The sequence below is a fragment of the Temnothorax longispinosus genome, chromosome 11 (assembly GCF_030848805.1).
Source record: "Temnothorax longispinosus isolate EJ_2023e chromosome 11, Tlon_JGU_v1, whole genome shotgun sequence".
NCBI classification, from domain to species: domain Eukaryota; kingdom Metazoa; phylum Arthropoda; class Insecta; order Hymenoptera; family Formicidae; genus Temnothorax; species Temnothorax longispinosus.
Genome location: NC_092368.1, coordinates 4,781,022 through 4,807,044, shown reverse-complemented (window position 1 = coordinate 4,807,044; position 26,023 = coordinate 4,781,022). Strand labels below are relative to the sequence as shown.

At 38.7% G+C, this 26,023-nt stretch overlaps 1 protein-coding gene across 1 annotated transcript in view; it reads left to right on the top strand.

Annotated features, from left to right (window-relative positions):
* The window catches only part of LOC139822586 (nephrin), a 196,698-nt gene that overhangs the window by 146,135 nt on the left and 24,540 nt on the right, over window positions 1-26,023 (top strand). Inside the window, exon 13 of the mRNA XM_071794433.1 lies at window positions 25,158-25,288. Coding sequence (XP_071650534.1) covers window positions 25,158-25,288 — 131 coding nt within the window. The remainder of the gene's footprint in view (window positions 1-25,157; window positions 25,289-26,023) is intronic.

Genomic DNA, 26,023 nt, shown 5'->3' with positions numbered 1-26,023 from the left:
GCGCGACGTCGCGACTTATAATCGAGAAACGTACGACGAGACGCGCTCGTCCGGAAAATTGCGGGACGTCTTCCCGGCTGTTGCATACAAGTCTGTTCGCCGAAAGAGAGGGAATGCGAGAGGTGGAGGGGGACAAGGAGCGAGCTTTACGGAAGTCGTGCTTTCGCGAACGACTTTCGCGAATGACTTTCGCGACAAGTTTCCCGCTCGACTTGACGAGCAGCCCCACGCGCGCGAAAGCGCATCTCCGTAGCGCCGGACTTTGCCAGAGAACGACTTTTCTCGCGTACGTTCATATGCGCGTGTGTCCTGTGCATATATATACATACATATATCTCTCAGCGCAATTTTTTCGCGATAAATCCGGTGAGGAATCGAACATGATATCGAGCCGAATTCGGTACCGGCGTCGAAAGAATGTGGATCTCGGTGAGAGCCTCGTCTTGAGAAACGAGCGATGAAGAAAGAAAGAGAGAGAATGTCTGTCGACGAAGTTTGAAACTTTGCCGTCATATAGATATATTTTTACGAAATTTTACAAAATTTAAATTCGAATTTTTTAGAAGTATTGTATAAAAATTCAGAATATTATTGAAGATATGTCTTAAGCAAACTGTTATAATTGCAATCGCGGAGTTTATATTTGACAGAGAAATTTTATACAGGCAAAGCGTGCCTGATGCAATCCGCGTACACTTCATTTAGGCGTTACGTAATTGCGATAGGCGAAATTCCGGCGACAAAATTGAGCCTTACTGCGATGATGGCACGAAAATGTGTGGACGCGCGTAAACCCACCTCGCCGGACAAATGACTCATAACGGATCGTCGTAAATCCGTAATTAATTATGTCACGTCGCGCACGTTATCGTTTAGTGAACGCGGTGTCGGTCGGCGCGCGAGAATGAAATTCGCGTGTCGCCGTAATTAATTTCGTGCCTGACGTGTAACGTGCGACAGCGGGAGCGAATATCACTTCGATGGAAGAAAATTAACATAAACGCTTGCCGGATCCGGCGTAAGCGTCGTTGCGATAAAATATAGATGGCGCGTGAATTCGCAAAGGGTAAACATTCATGGCAAATATGCATCCAGCTTTTAGCTTTATTTGATCTAATTGAATTTATCTCTCCGAATTATTCCCGTGGAAAACTAGGCATCGAGATAGAAATTTTTCATTTCCGATACGGTTAATACGATTTTCGATACATCGATGCCGTTGCATCGAGAAAGTGGCACAATTTCGAAATTTCCTTTTTTTCGAGTTGTCGTTTATTTTTAGTCCTAAAAAACACGTCATAATATGTATATAAAATGTTGTCGTTAATTTAATTTATATAAAAGAGAATGATTATCCATGTTATTTGTGTTTAAAATAGAGCTCATAAAATCTAGGTCGGACAAGATGCTATATACACATCGCGCGCAAAGCACGACTAATTTCTGTATTAAAAAAACCGGTTTCCTGTGAGCACGCTTATATTCACGGAAGATGTAACGAGTATACGTACATACGTGCATTATGCACGGCTCAGTTAAGGAAGATTGAATTTAAAGCGCGTCGCGTACAAATACGCGACTCTCGCGAAAGAAATAACGCTGCAGGCGGCGATGTAATCCTGTACATTGTAAAAGCACGTTGAGAGATGTATCCCGCGCGACGTTCGCATCGCCGAGAGTTACATCATTTTTGCTGCAGAACGGGTGCTCTTTACTCTGCGCCGCGTACGATTCTATTTAAAAAAAAAAAAAAAAGAACGCAGAGTTAACTAAATCCTACGAGAGCGGAAAAATGGCCGTGCTTTCGTGGGCCACGGGGCGGATCATTTGCCTAACGACGAAAGTTATTACGACGAGCCTCGGTATCCGTAAAGGACTTATGGCCTCCGGCATGTCGCATTCATGGACGATATTTTTTTCGCGCGACTGCGAAAAATTATGATCCGCGATAATACGTAAAACTTGCTGACGTTGTGTAAAAAGTCGTGATCGCGTCTCGTCGATTACGTTAATTTTTTTGTATACTAACTTTTTGTATACGTTTTGTATACTAATTAGACTATTATTACTTATTAAAACATTATTCTTGGATTTTTTTATATAAAGAGTTATTTACTATTTTTTATTAATTTCCATATGTCGTAATATGATTCATTTGTATGCGATTTTTTTGTAATTTTATTATATTCAATCTATATTAAGTTATAAAATTAAAGACTATGTAATATCTTCATTAACTTTTCAAGAGTAAAATTTTGCATCGCGAAATATTGTGCTGTATATTACTTTAGCAGCGCATCACGAGAAAATGAGCTAAAGCGCATTAAAGATTTTAAAGTCAATTTAGAACATCATTAAGCAAATATTATTAACATAATGCAACATGAATCCGCGTGTTAAAACGCTTAACATGAACGTCAAGTATAGAACGCGCCATATTTCTTGCGACACATTTTTTAGGATAATTCTACGCCCGCGCGCAAAAAAAAGAAATAAAAACAAAATACACTGTCGCATTTGCGTGCGTCGATCGTTCGGAGAATGCCGCGAGCATTTTAGCCGAAAGAGCGAAACAATTTTTCGGCGGTGCTCAGCACATTATTCGGAACGATAATGTGGGTGGAAAGTAATGCGTAGTCGGAGGTAAATTTCAAGCAGTTGCCCTCCCTCGTGGTTTGCCCTTGTTCTCAATCTCGATAACACGCGCCACTTTGCCCTCTTATGCACCATCCTGTAGTCCTATAACGAATCTGCCTCGTAAATTCAAGGCGTCCGCGATATTAAACTATTAGTGTTGCTCTCACGTTTAGTGTGACTCGTTATTTTCGGCTCGTTATGACGATCATCTCGATGTATTTATACATTTCCATGCAGGACACACAAGAAGTCCAAATTCTTATTTAAATAAGGAATATGTAAAGATGTGAGAAATATCTTAGCATAAAAATAAGGCAATAAAGCATTAAAAAAGTAGAGGGGAAAAATGCTAAAATAAGAATACGTATAAACATAACGTATTTGTTAAATGAATATATTTATTGCACATTGTTCAAGCGAATAACTATACTTATTTTTAATCATAAAGAATGTCGAGAAACTTAAATTATATATAAATTCGGGATTATATAAAAAGAAAACAGACATAGAGATAATTAGTGAATTATTTATGTTTAAAATAATATATGTAAAATTTGTAATAAATATAGTATTATGTAGTACAATATATAAATGTAATTTATAATTTTACCGTATAATACTTATACACTACATTTATATAACTGTAGATTTGAATTTGAGCAAACCGAGAGCGAAAATATTTTGTCATATGTGCAGCATATTTTGTTATTGATGTCGACATTCATACATCCAAGGAATAGCTTTTTAACAGTGATAAAATAGTGAAAAAGCCGGTTGTTGATGTAGAACTCAATATCTCTGTAGAGTATAGAGAGTGATTCAAGAGTGCGCCCCCTCGGAAAAACCGTCCCGCCGCCGCGCCGCGCCGCTCGCCGCGGAGAAAAGTGGACGGAAAATGGACGATGTCGATCGGCGGACGCGCGAGCGCTACTCGACAATTAGCGATGGCCGAAAAAACGGTTTCCGCCTTAATGAACGTTTGCTCATTTATGCATTGAAGCGTAACGAACCGGCAAAATCACCCCCCCTGTCCTGCCCTTTACCACGGCCCCGTCCCTTTCTCGCTCCCGTCCAAAGAGATCGCTAATTGGGGGATCATAAATGCAAACTCGGGGAAATCCGGCGCGCGCCAGCGATAGCGGGCGTCGCGGAATAGTGGCGCCGTGTTTCTCCCGAAAATATTGGCCGCGGAATTCGAGCCGATCACCAACGCCGCTCATCAATCACTACCATCACGTCGGCGTAGTCGCTCCTCCGCTCGCGTGTTGTTTTTTTTTCGCCCCCTTTTTTTTTATTTCTCGTTCCACCATTCCTCGTTTGGTAACAACGCGCCGGATCCGACGCGAAGCGAACGAGAGATCGATACACGCGCGATAGGAATGACCGTCGTGCAGAAAAAAATGCGTCAGATTGTTAAGAACATTGGAAATCTGATTGTCGAATAGTCTAGATTTTCGCGAACAAGAAAATTTGGATTCTAAAAGGTCTAAGTACGCTCTTGCATGTGTGTTGTAGCATTTGATTCTCAAAGTCGTGTAACTCTTGGAGAACTTCTTAAATATTTAAATTTTCCGATCCTCTTACAGCCGTATCTTAGATAATTGAATCCTTGTGTCATTACATTCCTTAATAGTTAAATATATTTTTGTATACTCCTGAATCTTCTAATCCTTGAAGTGCCATGCGTATTAGAAGAATCTAAATGATTGAATCACTGAATTATTATCGCTAGAACTTAAAAACTTTGTATCTCGAACATTGAGATGCTTGGAATTTTTGAATAACGCGATTCTTGATACTCAAATCTTAAATATTTTGATTCTTTTGTCCTCTCCCACGCCACCACATTCTTGGAAAATCCTGGAAGAGCTGTGAATCCTTATCTTCGGATTTTTATTATCTTCTCAGTTGCTAAGATTGTCGCATTTATCGGATTTATTACGCTGTAAATATTTTGTTGTGTGAAACACATTTTGCTCGAACATGGTAAATTACCACTTTACTTTCGACACGAATATTTTGTGCACAGACAGATACAATGCACGAGAGATCGTCAAGTTATCAATATTTAATCTGCCGGCGAATGAAACGTTATCCATATCCATTATCTGATTTAGATTGACACGAATGAATTGGATTTAATTTGTTTAAGCGCGATGCAATTTCATCGCGCGCGACTTCACCGATATTAAATGCTCCGATGTCTGTCTGCTATATCCACGCACATGCTGCGTATGCAGATATCGAATGTAAAAAGGAATCCTAGGAGCGTAAAACTAGACTATAATCTTTCAGCAAGTATTTTTGTAATAAGTGTTTCGTGATGGACGAATATTTAGTTATACATCGTAGCACTTTCATTGTGAATTGTTTGCATTAAAAATCGGTGTTGCATTTCAAATATATTCTCGCTCGTTAATGTAATATAATATCACGTATATATTATTCGGTGCTTTGTATCTCGGCAAAAAGAGACTCTTTGAATATTAAATTACATTTTTAATCATCTGCATCGTATTCGTTCTCCACGTCACTATTAGAATTTTATAATGAACATCACAAGATCGTCGGAGAATTAATCCATCACTTGATGTTAATTATAATAAAATCCTCCCGTGATATAGGAGCGAATATACACAATAATATTACCTAGCAAAAACTTAATTATATTTTATGAATAGCATTAAAGATTCGGTTTTATTTCTTAAGCGATTTTCTTTTTAATTCCAATTATTCTCTCTAGTATACAGACAAAAATTGAATTTCTTTTATATACTATAAGCTTTCAACAATTTTCTCGAGCAGTACCTCGTAGCGTAGTCATTTATAAGAAAGCGGAGACAATTCTCGCTAGTCACCGATAAATTACATTACAGAATCGCGCAACTTGCACGTACCGCCCGCCGCGGGATTAGATGTTCAAGATTAAAAGTGCGGTTGTACCTTGAAGAACGAGCTCTTCTTTTATCCGTGTGGATTTCTCGATTTTACATCGATACATCTCGACCGCACCTTCGGATCTGCCCACGCTGATAAAAAGCCATCTCGACGGCTGATCGATTGGTCCATTCGTTTGTTCGGCTAGCCATCCATCGTTGCACGAAATGCAAAGAAACACTTGATAGAATCGCGCTGTTTCACGAAATCACCAAGAATCTTATCTATCACGCATGTGAGATTAAAAAAAATGTTTTGAATCTTTAGTAATAAATTAAATGTCTCTCGAAGCTAAACACATAAGTTGAAAAAGAAAAGTGATCAAGGGAAAATTTTGTTAACATTTTATATAATTCTTCGCTGAAGAAACGCTAAATATATTCAAACCGATATTAAAGGATCTCGGGGAATTTCCTTCGAGTATTAAAATATAAAATATGCCGATACAAACTATTAATACTTCGTCCCGATATATGTGGCTATTTCAGAAACCCGTTCATGCCAGGAAAGGAAGTAAAGGAAGATGATACCGTTCTGATACCCATTCTGAAGTCTTGCACTTTTATAAGATACCTCCTTTCATAAGAGATTCGTCCTTTGATATCTTATCCCTACTTTATTCCGCGTATCCTTACTTTGTAGAATTTTTAGATTGTGCAAATTCGGGCTCATCCGCGAGCCCTTTCGCTTTGGGATCCGACATTCCTCGCATCCTCGAACGTTCTCTTGTTTTCTAAACTGCCTTAAAATATCGCACTCGTTAAAACTTTACAATTTCGTAACTTTAGAGCCTGAATTCGGAAAAAGGTGAAACTTGAAAGTTCGAGACGCGGAAAGAAGTCAGAAAGTCCTGGAAAAGGAAGCAATGGTGGACACTCGTTTAATATTTAACAAACTTCGCGCACACGGTTATAAAGAACGTAAACGAGGGTTTGCAGGATTTAGGAACATCAAGGAGGAAAAGGAGGAAGTAACGTTTTCCTTCAATAAACACGATGGCTCGTTTAGTAGGGAAGTCCTCTAGATATATTTTCTTTCATCACTCGCTAGCTAGTACTGCACTCGTACTCAAGCTGACATAAATTAATAAGTAAGAATCATTGGGTGAATAAATACTGCCGAGTAAATATTTATCTTTGTGTAATTATCACGACGTTATAATTATACGCATATTTAAAAGCGTACGTTGATTTAACTTACAGTAACATGCGTTTGCTTTTTACTCACAGCAACCTCGCGATGTAGCAATAAAAGCCATATTTAACGTAAAGATAACGAATTATTCTTAATTAACTTAATTACTATTAATTAACCTTTAATTTTTCCGACTAAATTGCCAACAAAAAAATTAATACGCTCTTGTTACATGCTTGAAATAAAGTTGCGTAAAATAATATAAATTTCAAGAAAAGCAATTTATGTAACAGCTAGCTCTCTTTTACATATCGAATTTCCGTGTATCGGCAGCGGTCGGATCTACATAATTATTTGTCGCCGCATCAAGTGGATACACACAGTCGTGTGTGTAACCGGTGACGAGCGGGGAAACAGATGGGCAAAGAGCAGCAGGAAAAGGGTCAGGGGGCAGAGGTGGCGGAGACCGAAAGATAAGGGACTCGGGTCGACGCATGTCGTGCGAGATATATTGCAACGACCCGTGCTGCGTGGTGACCATCAGTGACGACAAATTCCTTCGACGTTGCGAGACCACTTCCGAGACGGATGCAGCCCTTAATGGTGACCCTTCGATCGCGACATCGATCGTCCGAGCGATTGAAAAACTTGTGCGAAGATCTAACAACAGATCCTGTAAGCAACTGTTCCTCGTTGAAACCCGATTGTAGGGTGTTCAAGAGATCTAAGAAGCTTCTAATCTTGACATTCAGAGTTTGGAAAGTTCTCCTTGTATTTAAGGACTCAGTGATATAAACAAAATATTACATCTTACGACTTATCGTGTGATAAAATCTTATGATTTAGGGGTTAATGTTTTCTATTTCTACATTTGAAAAAAATCTCAATGAGGTAATTTAAGGATTTACAAATTCATGTCTTAAAAGACCATTAGGTTGCATTCATGACAAGAATTTTAATGTCTACTCGATATGTGATTCTCCCCAGACTCATCGATATTTTATAACGAATATGTGATATGATAGGATTTAAAATAGGATTTAGCCGCGCTAACTACCTGAAGGGAGAGCACAAAAGCCGCGGGTCCTTTCTCATTAAATTGCTTTTTCTTCGGATGAACGAAAGCCGATGATCGATATGCGCGGCGCGTTCGGCAAAACGCGATTTAATTGATGGATCGCTTTGCGAACACCACCGAGCTGTACGGACGAAAACGCCGTTCGATGGCCGAAAGCGTTGTCATCGAAAAACGCAGTAGCCTCGATCCGACACCTCGGGATCCCATCCGACGAACAGGATTTTAAAACGTTTCTGGCAGCGCTCGTTCCGAACGGAAAAAGAAATGAAAAAACAAGCTTGTCCGGCGGTTCGTGACTTGTCCGACGCAGAACGTCATGCCGAATGCCGGGGCGATGTGCAAATGGTAGATGAATATATGGAATGCAGGAGACATATGTTATGCTTAAAGCGACAGACTTTTCCAAACCATATAAAAACGTACCGTCAATAAAAACCCGAGAATCATGACGCTTGTTAAAATCAAAGTTATGAGGTTTAGGTTTGAAATCTAGATCTCTGCGTTACTTCAAACCTATCTGTATTACTTTCGAATTCTTGAATTTTATGATTCTCTAATTCTTGTACTCTGAAAATTATGTTCTATTTAATTTAAAAGTAATTATGTCGGTATCTCTAAAGTAATTATTGTCTGGATACTTATTTTTAGATATTCATTCTTCGTGATTCGTAGAAAATACGCGTAGGAAAAATCCTGACATGAAATCTCATATTCTATCCTTTACTCACGCTTTTTAAATTCACGGAACATCTGACCACCCACGCGATCCGTTTTCCACTTTTACACACGCCCGCGCTTACATCCTCGGATACTATTCTGCAGCGATCGATACGACTAATACCGCGGTCGAATATGAAATATGGACGTTTGCATTTTTTTTTTTCGCGATATAGTCGGCGAAAAAAATGCCGTATCCTACCGAATGTTACGCCAGACGATTCCGCGAACGGCTACGCGCAGGCGGTCGAGATAAAATCCGCGGAATGTCGATAAATGAAGCACTACTACATTTGTACACTTTGCATACTTCATTTGTGTCGGAATTGCTGGGATTTTGTTGCGGCTGCGCTGGGCGCACGTCGGCGTTTGCCGTATCTGTTTTTGTTCTCGGCGTGTCGGGGAGTTTCTCGATTTTGCATTTTTATACGTACATCACCGCGTCCACGCTACGTGCGTTTATGACGGTATTATGCACTTTTCTGCACAAAGGAACGGCTGCAATTGTTTTTACCGTTTCTCGTGCGCCTCGCGCAGTCGGAATGACAAACATAAGCACGATATCTTTTTCAAAGAAAAGCAATCTCATTTATTTCTACTCATTTATTTTCGCCATTATTATCATTATCGTTTTATTTTAACGATCCTTTGTATAATAAACTAGGAGCACACGTAAAGTGCGTCGCGCAAGTCAGGTGTCTCTTCTTCGTAGATTCTTTAGCGGCTTTTTGAAGACGGATTTTCTTTCATACACGGTTGAAATTGTGATGCTACTCTATCTGTTTCTAAGTGCTTTATCAGACACAATTATTATAATTTAAAATAAATAATATTGATTTTCATATAATCACATTTTAAGATAAAATGCTTATTTGAAATCGCGGAGTTCTTCAAAATAACGCAACGCTATCATCTCGCTATGAAATAAATCGATTAATGAGGAGGTAGAAAAGAAAACCGTTTTCACGGTTATTTTCGTATAAAGATTCAGTGCGGGTCTTTCGATTTTCTCATATCAAGATGACTGTCTGTGAAGGTTATCGGCGGCCATTAAAGAAATATTACAACGCGGGTTAAAGGATGTCGGGGATGAAGGAGCGAGACAGCAGCCTCGGCGGATTTTAGCGATTCTTTGAGGGTGGCAAATCGAAATAGGAGAAGATAGAGATAACATTGCTTTTATCTCGCGAGTGGAAGTAAGAACGACGCGCTTCGCATTTTACGAGCGGCTATTTAGATTTTATATGGCTACTTCCTGCCGCGCGCTTGTATGCCTCGCGCATTCACAACCGCCGTATCTTTACATTCTGAACATTTTGATAGGTGCACACGTGAATCGGAATTGCGAACACGAATTTTTACGATCGCGACTTACGTTCGCGATAGGTGCATTTTTCAGCTTAATTCGGCAACATCTTTTAAAGTTATTTGCTACAATGTCTTTTCTCAAACGAAAAGATAGAGGAAAGAAGTGTCTTTTCGCAAAGGAAAAGGCACTTCTTCGCCCAAGATATCCTGTAATCTTATAGACATATCTTCCTTTATTTTACATCTAAATATCTCTTTCTAAAACGTATTTTTCAGATTTGATAAAAATTACAACAATTCGTGCAACTGGTTTTTTTATACGGTGCCGTGATAAAACGATCACAATTCATAAATTTTTAGGATTTTGATCAATAAACTTTGACGAACAAAACAAATTTTTATAAATCGTTTGTAAATTATAACTTTTGATTACCAATTAATCAATAGTTCTTTATTATTTTAGGATATATCTATCAATTTGTTAGAAAAATGTATTTTTGCACGCTATAATTTTTTTATTGTATAATTATTGTATAATCGACCTATTTTAAACGAACAGATTGTTCTATAGAAAAGCATGCTATTGATAGAAATATAATCGATCAATAAAATTGCTCCGAATACCCGCGTATGGAATAATAATACATAATTTCATGATAAATACCATCGTTGTCCAGTCATTTGTGCGAATGCTTAATCTCGCGAATATACGTATTATCCTACTTGGTATTCGCTACTGGCTAATGTTGCCGGAGGATTTCGAAAAAAAGATAGCTTTTGTCTTGTAATTACCGTCGATCTCTTCGACTTTCTTGACAGCTTGCATGTTAATTGCCTTAATTACCGTGGCTACGCCAGCTATTGGAAAACCGCCACGAATTCCCAGAAAAGTCCCATGAATATTTACGAATGCTTCATTTGTAGTCCGAGTTTCGATTCTTCCTCCCATCTTTCCCTGGTAAATTCCCGACAGTTATTTATGAGAGACGAGGGGTCAAAAATCGCTTTTGTACTGACTTTGATGTATATTCAGAACAGCTTCAGCTTCGAATTGAAGTAGAATAGATGAGATCTTTAAAAATATTCCAAGTTCTACCCTACGAAGTCTGCGTAAATGAATGCGATTCTTCAAGGAGTATAAACAGGGGTTATCGCGGCGGCAAATGTTATAATACTTTACGGTGCAGCGGAATTTACGATTTTTAGAAACAGTCGCGGTTACTGACGTAAAAGAAAGAAATTGTAAAGAAGAGAAGTCGTAAGGCAGGTGTCATAGAAATAGAGCTGGGGATGAAGTTTAGAACTCATCAGAAGATGGAAGTTAAAAAGAAGTGACGCGAGGACTTCAAGATTACATTTCGTAGGATTCATAAATTCAGCGTCCCAGAAGAGTCCAAAATGTCAATGTCTTCTCTCGCGTCAGAACTTTTCGTACACTCGCTATATGTATAATATATTAGTCAAACATGAGGATTCTTTATTTTTGTTTTCTGCAAAATGTCACTATTCAGAATAGAATTTATAATAATTGCATTAGCGATTTTATAATTTAATAATCTAACACGGACGAAGTTATTTTCCTCTCGAAGAGTAATATTGACTTCTCTTATCGAAACTGGGTTAGCACAATAAATCAATCCCCGACCTTTTCCAACAATTTTTATTTTAAAACTATGGAAATATGCATAATGCAACTTTATAAATTGATGCAGTACGGAAATAATATATATAGCGCGCTCTCTCTTTCTCTTTTATTCTTTAATTATAATATAAAATATTGTATATTTAAAGAAAGTTTTATTATACATATTGCGTATCAAACTTAATGTAAACTTTAATTAACGCGTTCGATAAACGCGATTTTCAAACCTTTCGAAACAAATACGATCTCGCGAAGAAGCGCAACTTAGGTAGAACTCTCGCTCATAAAGAAAACGGGAAGGGAAAAAAACCCCGAGATAGAGAGAAGGAGCGGTGCCCGCGTAATCCATTCGACGCATAACCGAAGTTTTAAACTCTGACACTTAACAAGCAGAATCGCGCCGTAAATCCCGAGATGCAGTAACCGCCCGTCTCGCTCGGACTGCGAATATCTTCGAAGGAGCTCATTTTACGCTCCTCGAGTACCCGGGGAGCGTCGTAAAACGCGTTATTACGATTCCCGGTAGCTGCGCCTGCCATCCACGACAAATTCACTCGTCCAGCAGCGCGATTCCTTAGAGCGTGTATCGCGTGATGGTGTCTAACTCCCTCCCCCCCGTTCAGCGCGACGGTTTGCGGTTTACAGGGCGACTATGATCTACACGAACGCATTTAAGCGGAACCGAGCTTAAACGACAGGATCCGTAAGTAATAAAAGTCTGGAATATTAACTTGATAGTTGATGTTCCACAATACAACGAAAAATGCTTTCTTCTCGCAGCATTTACATTTAAGTGTGATCGCATGCGGGATACCTCGTTTAAAGGAACGATTTATGGTTTGTAATGTAACTCATTTCCGACTGTGGCGCACAATACCTTATACTGACTTACATGAAACTGTAAATTTTACACGCTTAGCTCGCAAATTACCGTATCATCGATAAATATGTAGATCACACAGATCCACGGATCAATTTCTTTTATATGTAAAGCTTCAATTTATGATCCCATGGCACACCTTGCATGCGAGTAAAAAAATATTACATCGCCGTCGTCTTTGGCCGGCGCACCTATCTATACGTCGGTGATAAATTTTTCATTCCACCGTCATAAACCGGTCCGGTCTTGTCGGTCTCTTGCGTGTTACGTTCATCGTAATGAAATAGATAAATAGAATGTCGCACGACAATGTTTTTTCTCCTGGTCACGGTTTGTCTGGTCATGGTTTTGTTTAGAACGTAATAATACTCTGTATCTCGCGTACACTGTTTTTTTTTTTATCTACTCCGAGTTCTTTTACGGATGAAATCGATGCCGCAGGTGCATACGATACATTCTCTCATGCGCAGATAACGAAATATTATTTCCCCGAGTTCTGTAAAAAGCTTCGAGTTTTCACAAAATTATGATTTCATGCTTGAAGAAGCTACATAGGATGATGCCTGAGAAAACCGAAATTTATTTTAATGTTAAGTATCAATTAAGCAATAATTAAGTGAGATAAATATAAACAATGTTGATATCTACAGTGGAAAAATGTAGAGAAAAGTTAATTTACTTTTTTTACATGCGTTTAAAGAGTAAGTAGAGTGCAATGCAGTTCAACCTACTTGACAGGGCTTTAAGGAGATCGGGTCAACGGCGTGAGAGCCCTAATGAATCATGAGTGTTAATGAGCGTCGCAAGAAACGCGCCGACAGAGACGACCTCCGCCGTCAGTCTCTTTTTTGAACGGTGGTGCATCTCGACAGGTGGTGCATCCTGGCGAAGTAACTTTACAAAAGGCTTTTAGACCCGGGAAGACTCGTCGGGCCATCGTGCCAAGTAATAAGGACATCGCAACACCTTTCAACCTCGTCACGGACCTTCCTTGCTCGTCGAAGCTTTCTACCTCTCGTTCGCTATTTACGCGCAGCTTTTTTTCGCCCAACCGGGATGGTAACATGAATTTTTACAATATAAGTGGTAACGTGAAGTGCTTTTAAATATCCGACTAGAGTGCTTTAAAACCATCGGCCATTCTTTATAAAGCTCGAAATCGGCTTCAAAACAATTTTCTTTGAGAATTTTATGAAATCGCATATTTTTTATAAATTTTTTTTCAACAATTGTTGCTTTTAATATTTTGACTAACTTTTAAAGTTTTATTAGATATCAACATTATTTATACAAAGTAAATTAAGACATTAAGATATTTTAATTCAGATCCCTGAAATTTAAAAACTCCCAAAAACTGAAGAAAATTTTGTCGACATATATAATAAAAAATATGTTTGATAAAAATAGAGAAGAAAAAGTTTACAAAAATTATTATAATCAATTTCTGTTTTATATTCTAAACTTTAAAGTTAATTTACATTTTTTTACAATATCAATTTTACAATTTTATTTAATTTTGAATCGTAAGACGAGGAATGAATAAGCAATATGGAATAATTGATTGGATTGTGCGGAAAATCCTGGAAAAGCTCAAAAATTCTTTGTATGTACAGAATATTTCAAAAGCTTAATTAAAATGGGAAAAATCATGACATCGCTTCGTGCGCTTTATGTAATTCTCTCTGTAGATAATTAAAGCGACAAAATTCGCTCGCGTGTAGTTAATGAGGGATCTGAAATGAAGCATTAATCATTTTACTTCGTCCGTCCGGCCTAAAATCCAGACTGACAAATACATCGTGGACGATCGTGCTTTTTATCGAATCCCACGCATTTGATATTCAATTAACAGTCGACGGAGGCGGCGCGAGCACGAATGAAATAAAGCCGCATTTAGATTCATTAAATAGCATCCGGCGTGCAGGCACGCGATCGCTTCGATTATTCACACGGACAGAACAAATTCCCGTATTCATTATTTTACAAGAGGCTTCCAAAGGTAGTAATAGCAGAAGAGCCATTGAACGATTTTCCATACGATACCGATATTGCTTTATCAAGAATAACTATAATAAAATAATATTATACAATATGTAAAATGAAAAACTGTAACAACGTTTTTTTTCGTTCTATATCATTTTACGTTGTCAATTGAAAGAATAGTCGCATGAATAAGAGTTTCTAAATTCCGTATTCCTTGGAGCTTACGTCTGTGGAATGTCACATCGTTAACAAGCGGACCTTTAAATTCTAAGAACTTTAAAATTGTTTGCATTTTCCGCTTTGAATAGTTTCGTAGATGGTGAAAATGTTTAAGTTATACCATTGACATGACAAACTCTATGGTAAAGTCAGACAGAAATGCATTGAAGATTGTTGCCGTGGGTAATTGTCGTTGCTTTGAGAAATGAATACAAAGGTATAAAGAAGCTGTAGGATCGCTTCTCGCTGGAGACAACGAGCGTCCAAGAGCGCAGCTGTCGCTCGTGATTAATTAACGCGGCGACCCTAAGTAATGCCTGTCGATTCGTTATCTACGACGATGCGTGCACACGTATGCGCATCGCAACGACCGGCCGGACCGGACGAGCCGGTAGCTTCGACAATTTTGCGGTTTAGGTATGCCCGCGTCTGCGGTTCCGAGGTATCGATATTGCGGTTGAGTGTCCAATTTGCGAGTGCCGACGAATCCGTTGATTTACGGACGACAGCCGGAACCGCGGCTACGGGGAGTACGACACACGCTCCGGAGCAGATAATCCACTTCTGAGGAAGGCTTTACGTCATTGGAAGGGGGATTTAAATTGGTGGATGTTCCGTGGCCGTAATACGCGAGAAGCAGCGCATGTCGCGGATGACGATAATTTTTCGCGGAAGATGATATATCTAAAGCATATTTAAATAAGACTCCTCTTTTTGTGGAAATCCTTCATCTTTTACTAATAATATATGCCTGCTTACATATCTTTCTCTTTATATTTATAGCTGAAAGACTTGACGCAGAAGAATACGCGCGCGTATTTCATATAATTAAAGAGAAAATTATTAGTCTGAAATTTACTAATCACTTTTATATAATGCGTTCGTTGCCTGATTAATTATCCGTATCTTAGCAAAAACTTTACGAATTATTAATTGCTACGTTTAAGGACTATTAATCGTTACGAATTCTCCGCACGATAAAACTGTCTTAGACTGGAAGGAAAGTAATTTTAATGAGGTCGTCACGGCCCAACGAGCCGGATCGGGTAACGTTCGATTATCGGAATGGAAAGGATTCACGCTGTTGACGCGGAAAGATTTATGTCCTCGCGTCGGTGAATGATTTATGCTCGCACGGCTTCGCGTGGTTTAGGAGTGATAATCCCTACGATCGATAGTCACCTTGATTAAAATTGTAGCTGAGCGCTAATAAGAACAAACGTATCGAACTATAAGATACAAATCAATCTTTTTAAGATAAATCTTATGTCAAAAGAATAATTTTCATTCAGAACATATAACATATATACAATAATAACATGATATAATGTGATACAATATATACGATATATAATAAGAAAAAATCAGGATAGTATATCTTTAAAAAAAGACACATTTATGTTATCTTGCCAAATAAGTATCAAATTAATTCATTTAATTTTACTAGCGATTATTTTTTGTGTCTAGCTTGACATAAACGTTCGGGGATGTTTTTGGCGACGCGAGCTGCGGCGGCCGTGCGTCATTCACGGTACGACAAATAGGCAATTATCAATTATCGCCCCGATGAGCATTTAAGTGTTTATCCGTGTGCCTGTAACTACGAGCGCCAGTTAACTACTGCGAAGCCACCGCCGTCGTTTGGCTACAACCAGCATAACAGCGCAAACTCTCCATTGTAATAGTCTGCTGCACTTTAATTGACTATCATAGTCCACGAGCCTTCGTTATCATCCCCAAAATTAACCTGGTGTGCGGTAATCCTCGCGCGCACGCGCGCGCGCGCGCGTCCGCCTACATGTTTGAGCTTTACCACTGTCGGCACGATATTGACATGTACTACTGTCGCTTCCTAATTGACTACCACTACTTGCGCCGTCGTACGTGTACGTTCACGTAATCCGCGATGTTGTTCCACTCGACGTATGCATATAACACGGTGCACCGTCAGTCGTTAGCGAAAGCCTGATCATCGCGCATTCTACTTATCAACGTGCGCTCGTTTGTATCAATCTGCGTCTTCGGTGATGAACGGAGGAGTGCATTTCTCTAGAAATCCGTAACTTTACGCATCTTTCTATAGATTTATAATGCTTGAAAGCATTATAAATCTTTCGTGATTTATTACATTTTATTTCTGTGACCTTCTAGAGCCCGTTTTATGCCGCGTTGCATCGTCTGTGATTACTTATCGTGTTATCACTTTAATATTTTTAACAACACTGCCCGCAAAACTTGTTTGTTGTAGCATCTCTCGTACAAAATAATACGCGCGCACGAATAAGTTATGGATTCATCAGGAAACCGCGAACGTAATTGCACGACAGCGTCAGCGCCGTACAAAAACGATAAATCCAAGCATTGTCTTCGAACGTTGGAAAGCCATTATCGAACGCCATTACTCGCGAAGCTAAATGGTCCCGAACTGCAAGAGGAACCGGATCGCCGAGCGCAGTTCGATACCTGAGTAACGCCACCGAGGAAATTTCGCGTTCCTTGAATCGTTAAGCTTCATCGTTAACCTCGATCGGTCGGACTCTAAATCACGGCTCTGTCAATTTCACGGTGGCCGATATGTCGGGCTACCTCGCGAACCAATACCTTAATTAACATTCTCGATCGTCCTTCGGACAGGAATTAAACGAGTAACAATAAGTCGCACTTTCCATATTGCTACGTCTCTGATATTAAAAGTCTTCAAGTTATGGGGTTTAGATAAATTGCAGAGCGAAGAAAAAAATTAATAAAAAGGCTACCAAGAGAATAGGCTTTTGATAAATTTTTAAAATTCTTTCAAATAATTGAATGGATCCAAAAATAGTATGTAGCTATTCAATAACAGAATGATAATATAGCAGGTTTAATGATTATGCGGAGGAGTTAATTATATATCTTCATATTAATTCCGTAAAAACATATCCTTATTGCTCAACATCGTTTTCGTTTCCAGATGGTAAACCGCAAAGTTTTTAATTAAAAATTGACAGAATCCCGCGGTCGACATTCCTTCGGTCGCATCGACATTAACACAGGACGACCGCGGCCGTGTGTGCCGAATCCACCATTCTGCTCGTTGGTAATCTCCACCTTCCGAATAATAGACAAGGATGACGAAGGTTTAATTAAAAATTAGTAGCCTTTGAGAGGCGATCCGTTGAATCGCCGCGTCCCCGAAAATCGCAAACGCTCCCTCGCTTTTCCACGGTTATCGCGAATTCCTTGATTCCGGAATTCACCGTTCTCTGCAAAAGTCTAAATCGAGACATAGTAATAGAATTTACTTTGCAGACGTGAATTTGATTTAATATATTTCCTCAGTAAAAATTCGACACAGACGAAATTGACTTTCTGAAAATAGAAACGCGATTGATTATGCAATATATATCTATTTCTTTTTATAATATGTTTCTGTATTTCTATATTTCTTGATAAAATTGCACTTGTTTGATCGTCAAGTGATCAAATGTTTCGAGCTTCTTCTTTTTAGCGTTTCTCCTTCACATTTCTCCCTCAGCGCACATCACAGATGTGTAATCGCCTTTTAAAAATCGATCGTTATCACGTCCGGAATCTTCGCGTTGCTCGTTTGGCCCGACTTGTCGACTCGGCAGGATCGACACGTATCCCCAGATCGAATGGATCCCACGGTTTGACCCTTTCCAAAAATTTCTCGCTGGCCATGACGTCGATATCAATCGGATTCATCGCGCGATGGAACAACCGACCGAAGAAGAATTCGCCAGATGATATCGCCCCAGTCTATCGCACACGTCGCAGAATTCATATCGCGCAGCCGCCATAGATCTATTTCGAAAATCTCTTCTCAATCTTTCTCTCTTTCTCGTGTTCTACTATCTCTCATTATCACGATGTAAATTCATCTTATTTTCATTTCTTCCTAACTTTTATTTTATCTGTTGTTCCCTGTTCTCGAAACGCAAACACATACATATAATGCAATAATAGTCTATAAAGGATTTTTATTTTATTTTGTGTAACTATTTCTCTGAAAATTATTTCACAATTTTATTTAATTGTCATCTATGGAATAATTTGAAATTATTTTGAAAAAAAAAATGGACTACATCTATTATTAATTTAAAATCATTAAAGCTAATTATGTATTAAATTTAATTTTATAATGAGATATTTATGATATCGTGGTAACAAATATATTTTTACAAATATATTTTAACTTTGGATCTTAAATTGAAAGTGAGAGCATTAAAATGTGGTATATGTCACTCGAGGTATTCCAATTTTTAAGGCAGTACATATACAGAGTTAACGCAAGCATATTTTTCCCTTATTCACCTGAATTCTTAACCCGCCTTACTGTTAGATCTTCATCTTGCTCGCAATTCCAGCTACTCCTATTGTTTCTCCACATTTTCGCCATATCTCACACGGTTTCGGCTTCGCCTTCGTTCCTCACTGCGTTCCTCGACGTTTCGTCCTCGTTCTTCCTTCCTTTGCATCTTCTTCTCCGCTCTGCATGCTCACGCGGTTTTTCGTCAGCATTTCTTCGCCAACATTCATCTTCTTTTCTTCCCTATCTCCCAGCGCGGTCCCGTCTCTTCTCCGTCTTTTCTACCGCCCCTATTACATTCTTCTTCATTCTCGTTTCTCGTAAGTTGCAAGTGAATTCCCTTCTCGCTGTCGTTCTTTTGTCACTTTAAATTTAAGATTCTTTCCAATTCTAATATTTCTTACTGGACGTGGAATGTTTTTAATAACGTATAATCTTCTTTAATTATAATTTTTGACAAAAAAATTTTTTTAACAATTTCTCCCCCAAAAATTAAAGCGAAAAATTTCTCCGTTAAGTTCTCGCATTTAATCTGTTAGATATAAAGGGATTAAACTGATATCTTATTCAATTTATACCTTTTTCTTCGACTTTTTCTACTTTTGAAGAGCTTGCTTTGGATTAAAGGAATTCTAATCCTTTTATTCCTTTCTCTCCGAACAATAAATTTTTCTCTCGCTCACACCTGACACACACTGTCCCGCTCGGTCTTCCTTCCTGTCCCACTTTGTCTTCCTCCCTATTCCCACTTTTTCATTTGTGCTCTTCTCGCCCTCCTTATCGAGACTTTTCGTTTGGCAAGAACTTTGATGAATCGAATTCTCTCGGGGTGACGACAGTGGTCCACCACGCGGCCTCCGCGAGGTGCCCGAACGAACAATGCGCCAAGCTTTATTCGACGATAGGACGATCGCTCGAGATGCCGCCGACGATGGACTGCCGTTATCTACGGATCGTCGAAGAGAAAGGAGTTTCATTATCCAGAAGATAACATTGGAGACTGCTAGGAACGGTTACGGACCCTTGAGTACCGCGAAATTCGTGTAGTTTGCGTACATCTAATAGGTAAAGATAATAGTGCAAATAAATTGAATTAAACTAGAATGAGTTTCTGATTTATCGAGTTATCTTCACTCACATTCTGATAATTATTTTGATTACTAGGGTAAAAATTAAAAATATATGGTCTACATGCTTTCACATCGTTTATATAACTCGGGGATTATCTTTTTAAAGAAAAAAATTTACATTTACGTTCGTAGAGTTAATTGACGTTGTTGAGAAATATCCTGTATATTAATAACGCATCGTGCGCGACGAGAACCAGTTGTTATGAAATTTCCGACACAGGATGCAATATCGTTTTTCATATTTTCAACGATGCGCTATTACCGTGGATTCCCAGAGGCGTAGTGGAATAATGCGGAGCAGGGCGATTTCAATACAGAGATCGGTTGGTGGTTCGCGCGGAACCGGATACGCGACGCGTGTCCGGCGGAAAGCGGCGGAAAAAAAAGAGAGAGTGTCGCGATTTGAGTGGTTCCGCAGAAATGAAAATGCCCGACGTAGCACGATAATTGCTCGCGTCGTGTCGCTTTTGCGAGCTTCCATCGAGGCGCGATCGCAAGCGCGATCGGAAACCGCTAACCAATCATCCAGCCAATTTCGTTCGACTGCTGGGTGCGCGAAAAATACAACGCACGTACCACGAGCGCCGCTTAAAAATCAATTTCGTAAAATAATATTAATAGGCTTGCTCGAAAGAGGGGAAAGGGAAAGGAGCAAAGCCTCTGAAAAAATATTTGGATGATTGAAACTCGCATCATCAGATTATGAAATAATTAAATATTCATAGAAACGGTAAAAGGTATTCCGCTTAACAATCCTTTAATAAGTAATATTCGCGAATAAAACGTTATTGTATTGCAACTAGCAAGACTCTAATTCTTATAAATCCTCGCATAAATATAAAGGATGCTTTATTGATGAACATATTAGTTGAAGATGCCGTTGTGATAGAAGTCCGTTGTCTGTTGCGTGCAAAAATCCAATATAGTTTGCCTCACGTCATCATCCGACTGGAAGCTACAGTTCAGTGTCTTTTTCAACGGATCGAAGAAGTGAAAATCGTAACGGGAGAAATCTAGACTGCAAGGAGGATCATTTAAGGGAATTGCAATTTGTCCTTTACGACGTTGGCAACATGAGAGCGCGCGTTGTCGTGCAGTAAGATTACCCCTTTACTGAGGTTGCGGGACGTTTAGTTTTAATGGCAAACTCTCTTTACAGTCCAAATCTCTTCCCTTGCGATCTTTACTTCTTTGGTCCGCTGAAAAAGACCACTAAAAGGACATAAGTTCCAGTCGGACAATGATGTGACGCAAGCTGTATTGGATTTTTGTACGCAACAGACAACAGACTTCTACCACAACGTCATCTTCAACCTAATTCTATGCAATGATTGTCTTAACACGACGTAACATACATAGGACAATTCACGTTTTAAAGAAAACGCTTAAAAGACTTTAAAGAATTTCTATGAATGTGTAAAGATGAATACGCATTTTTGTGATAAATATAAGGAATCGCGCTTAGAGCGAAGGGATTAAACGTGGCCTAAACGTTCGAATGCACGTGCGAAGAAGCATCCCGCGAGAGGGGGCTTGCGGATGCGGTTGCACGTACTCCGCGAATTTCAGAGCGGCTGAGTGCAGCCGCCGCTGCATCGTCGGGATGCATATTGTGGTGTCGCCGCATGCACGCGCGTTTATATCGAATGCGCGCTACGTAACGTGCAACACAATCCGGGAAGCGACGCGCGTTATATGCGCCGATGTAAGATTTATTTCGAGATTACATACCGTAGTCGTGAGAGCCGCATTTCCGAGCTGCGACGATCGTGTTTGCCGACGTAATCAGCAGCTCGCGATATGAATATCGCAATACCGCGCGGTTCCATTATAATCCCACGCGATCGCAGATTCCGTGCTGCAATCGTGAAGACGCGATTCTGTAAATTCCGCGGCTCGGAGGAACAGCCAACATAGATTATCGCGCGCGAATCTAATTCGCTTGAAAATTTTCCAAGTTACTATAACGTTGCGTGAATGATTGTACACCATTGTGGTGATTGTATTCAAATTATTCTAAATTACTGCTTGAATTTCAGACAGAAATAAAACAGTCGTTGAAAGAATCTTGTTATATCCGATAAAAATCAAAATTATGTTGGTTTTCATTATAAAATTTAAATTGACGTTTCCCATTCGTCGTATTTATTCCTCAGGATATTACATTGGAGGTTTCTTCATGTATGGATTATTTCCACGTTGATTTATTTCAAGCTTTTTGAAGGTTTTTTTTTATAAATATAACAATTTTATACAGTCTACACCCACACATCTGACGTAAAACGTAAAATTAAGGTTCCCTATCACGTAATTGCGCATTATATTCCGCGAATTTATTAGGCAGGGTCTGTTATAAGTCATGTTTTCCACTCCGTTGACGATTCTCTCTCGTCGCGTCTCGCTACTTGTATTCTCCGCGTCTTCCATTTCCGCGCGCAGATTCGCGACAGCATGGAAACTAACTACGCGAGACCAATTCAGACTTTGGCGAGCAAACGAGTTGAAATGAAAATCCTCCGCGATTGCGATTAAAGTCGGAAACTATTTGGAAAATCATAGACGACCGCTTTTCTACTATTCTAACGTGATATTCCTTCACTCAAACCAAATATTTTTATTTTACAGAATATATTTATCATGCTATTTATTCCGTAAACTGTGACGATTAACAATATCTTATCTCGTGTGATTGAAGAATAAGAGAATATAAGAGAAATTATATGATCTCTATTTAATTTTATTTTAGTTTTCCACATTTTTCCAATTAAATTTACCGGCGTTTCATTTCGATCTCTAATTTCTAGCTGCTGTCCGATCAAGAGGTTGATACAAAACCAGTAAAATCATCCTGACATGTTTCTCTTCAATTATTTCAGACGTCGGGAAAAGGGAGCTGAAAGAAACTATTCGTTTGAACTAACCACTCTCTCGCTGATTTCTCTGGCGGAAGAGCTTTGTGTTTTCTAGGAAAGCGCTAGACCGCCGATTTTCACGATATTCGATATAACTCGCGTTTTTATTAAAGTCACATTAATTAAAAGTCGCTCGCGCTCACTTGGAAGAAATAATAATTTTTTTTTTCGTTTCACTTCGAATGGACGCTACACGCGGAAATCGAAGAAAAATATTGCGAGAGAAAGCTGGAAGCTCGCGCGCATACCGTTTTCCGCGCTTGTTCGTTCGATTTCGCGCGTAGCGCGATCGCCGCAACGAAAATCAATGCCACTTTATTTATCGAGAAGCACTCCCGCGATTCTCATTGGCCCATTTTCCCGCGTGTGTTGCGAGAATGGATTGAATCAACATGCAATTACTGTCTCGCAACGCTACGCGCGACGGCAATGCGCCGTGCGCGATGCTTGTAATCGTAATTATACACGAGTGCATTGTTACAAATATTCCGGTCACACACAAGGTATCCGAAACAACCACCGTTTCCTCTCGGCAATAGATAACTGAACTCAATGCGAAGAGAAATTCATAATGTCACGGGTACCAAAATTTGTTTATAGTTACAGTTAATTAAATAATTTATAAACAGGAGCGCATATATATACGCGCGAGTGTATTATAATTACTCCACCTAACTATGATACGTCAAAGATATATCACTGACGAAAATTTCAATGCTTTGATCAAAGTGTCATTATTAATAGCGTCTGATGAGCGCCGTGTTCGTTTACCTTTCCCTCATGCCATTAGAAGGGAGCTTTAAATTAGTTCACTTTGATTTATTATTTAAGTAGCCTTATGGACCTGGGATCTCGTTAAGAACCTTCTGCGCCTTTCTTTTTCATTGAACATCGAGATCCTATTTGCGATGTTGTTTTAATATTGTCGTGCTCCACGAACGGAGTTATCGATTGTTTCATTCACGTGGTAAGACTGTAATTAATTAGTTTCAAATGCCACTAACAAGATTATACATCCGCGCACATTGTGAAATGTAAAGCTCAAACAATCCACACAACCGTGTTATTAAATTAGCTCCGAAATTTATTGTGTAATTTTGTTATGTGCTAATTGTAACAAATTTAAAAGCCTTCAAAGAAATTTTACGTTTATATTAAATAAAAGCATCGAATAATTACATTTATATCGTTAATTCATTGATATTTAACGTAATTGTAATTAATTAAAATAGATTCAAGAGTTATTGCGAAAGTTTTACATTCTTTTTGTATAAAATTACTTTAATAAATAAAATAATCAAATATATTACGGAATTAATAATGAAATTTGTTATTACAGTAATAATTTTTAATCCATTTTTACTCGTTTCTTTATCGCGGGTGTTGGTCAATCTATTTAAATCAGTCGGTTATATAAATGTAAAATTCGAACATTTTTATTGAAACAGACGCGCATTCGATTGTCAGCGAAATGAAATTTTGGTCCCTAATCATCGCTCTTTATCGTTATCATCATTATTCGCAAATTAACTCTACACAGAGCTGTACACACATACACACACATACACCCATACCAGAATTGATGTAGTGATCAATCGCGATTTTCATTATACGAGAAAATCACGCGCGATAAAATTCCGGGCTAACGTGACGCGTTTCCGCTTTGACTCCACTGCCGAAAATGCAGATTTCATTAAACTCCAGGCCGTTAATATCCGCAATATTATTCCGCCGTGCATTGCTATCCATCGGTTCATAAATAACGCTGTGTCAAAGCGACATTTATAAATTACCAATGATGTCACGCCCCGATACACTCGCGGCGTTCAGGCTTTTTTTGCGATCTCGCTCAAATATTGCACGGGATATGTTGAATATTCCGACGTAGCTAAACATCACCAAATCCGAAATTATTCATGTCTCTGTTGCTCAAATATAGAAATAGATTTCTGTACTTCGCTTTTTTTTAATATACAATTCTCATTGTCAGTGGAAGTAAAAATATATCTTGGTTTAATCAAAGAAACTATTTTCAGTGGCTTTCTATATTTGAAGTACGTTACGAAGTAACACAAAATAATATAATTATAATTGACTATATAAAATTTTTTATAAGATACTAATAGATAGATAAGTAATAAAAATAAAGCAATTTAATATCTTGGAGCATATATCGTAATTCTTTAAATCATGAATACGTTAAGCTTCACGTATGATAAATTATGCTTGTCACTTTTCATTCAGCGTTCGATCTTTCACTTCTGATTGCAGTTGCGCCCATCGCCAGCCTCAAGATAGGTTCCACTTTGAACCCGAAGAACATCAAGGAGGGATCTGATGTTTACTTTGAGTGCAACGTCAGGGCGAATCCCAGATCGTACAAACTGACCTGGTTCCACGAGGTAGGCGCGCTGCATCGACCACTTCTACTCATTTTTTTTTCTTTTTTGCAAATTAGGACCAATGTACGATCCTCACCGTCAATCGAACGCTTAACGAATGCCGGGAATGCGCAAATATTCTGCAGTCGACAAGCAGAGTGACACTCGTGTATCGACATAAATATGGATTGAATTCTAATTGCGTATGCGATACACAAAACATGAATGGATAACACAAGGTCCACAAATTAATTAAGAGTCTGTTATTGAAGTAAGTCTTTTAACGGAACAATCTCTATATTTGTTTATCGTGTCCGTTTATTCTTGTTTATTCTCGTTTATCTAGACAAGAATAATTTTAGATGTAGATCGTAGACGTAGGAATCTGTCGAATTGTTACCAAAGGTTATCTGGGTTAGTTGCAATTGACCTGCGGGGCATTGGTCGGACACTTCCAACATGACCCTTTAACCTATCCTAAATTACGCAATATACATACATCTACGACGTATATAGGTATTGTATATTGTGTAGACTCTACACAATATACAATATGTGTCGTCGCGTAATGCCGTTATATACTTTGCCACAAAGATCCCGCCGACGGAATATAGGCAATATTGTAATGAATGATCACATTATCAAAACCGAAAATATAGCATTAATGTAAGTATGAAAAAATATTATCAAATAAGTTGTACAGACTGGAACAAGTAAAACACTTTTATATTCTGTATTTACATTATAAAGCACAGA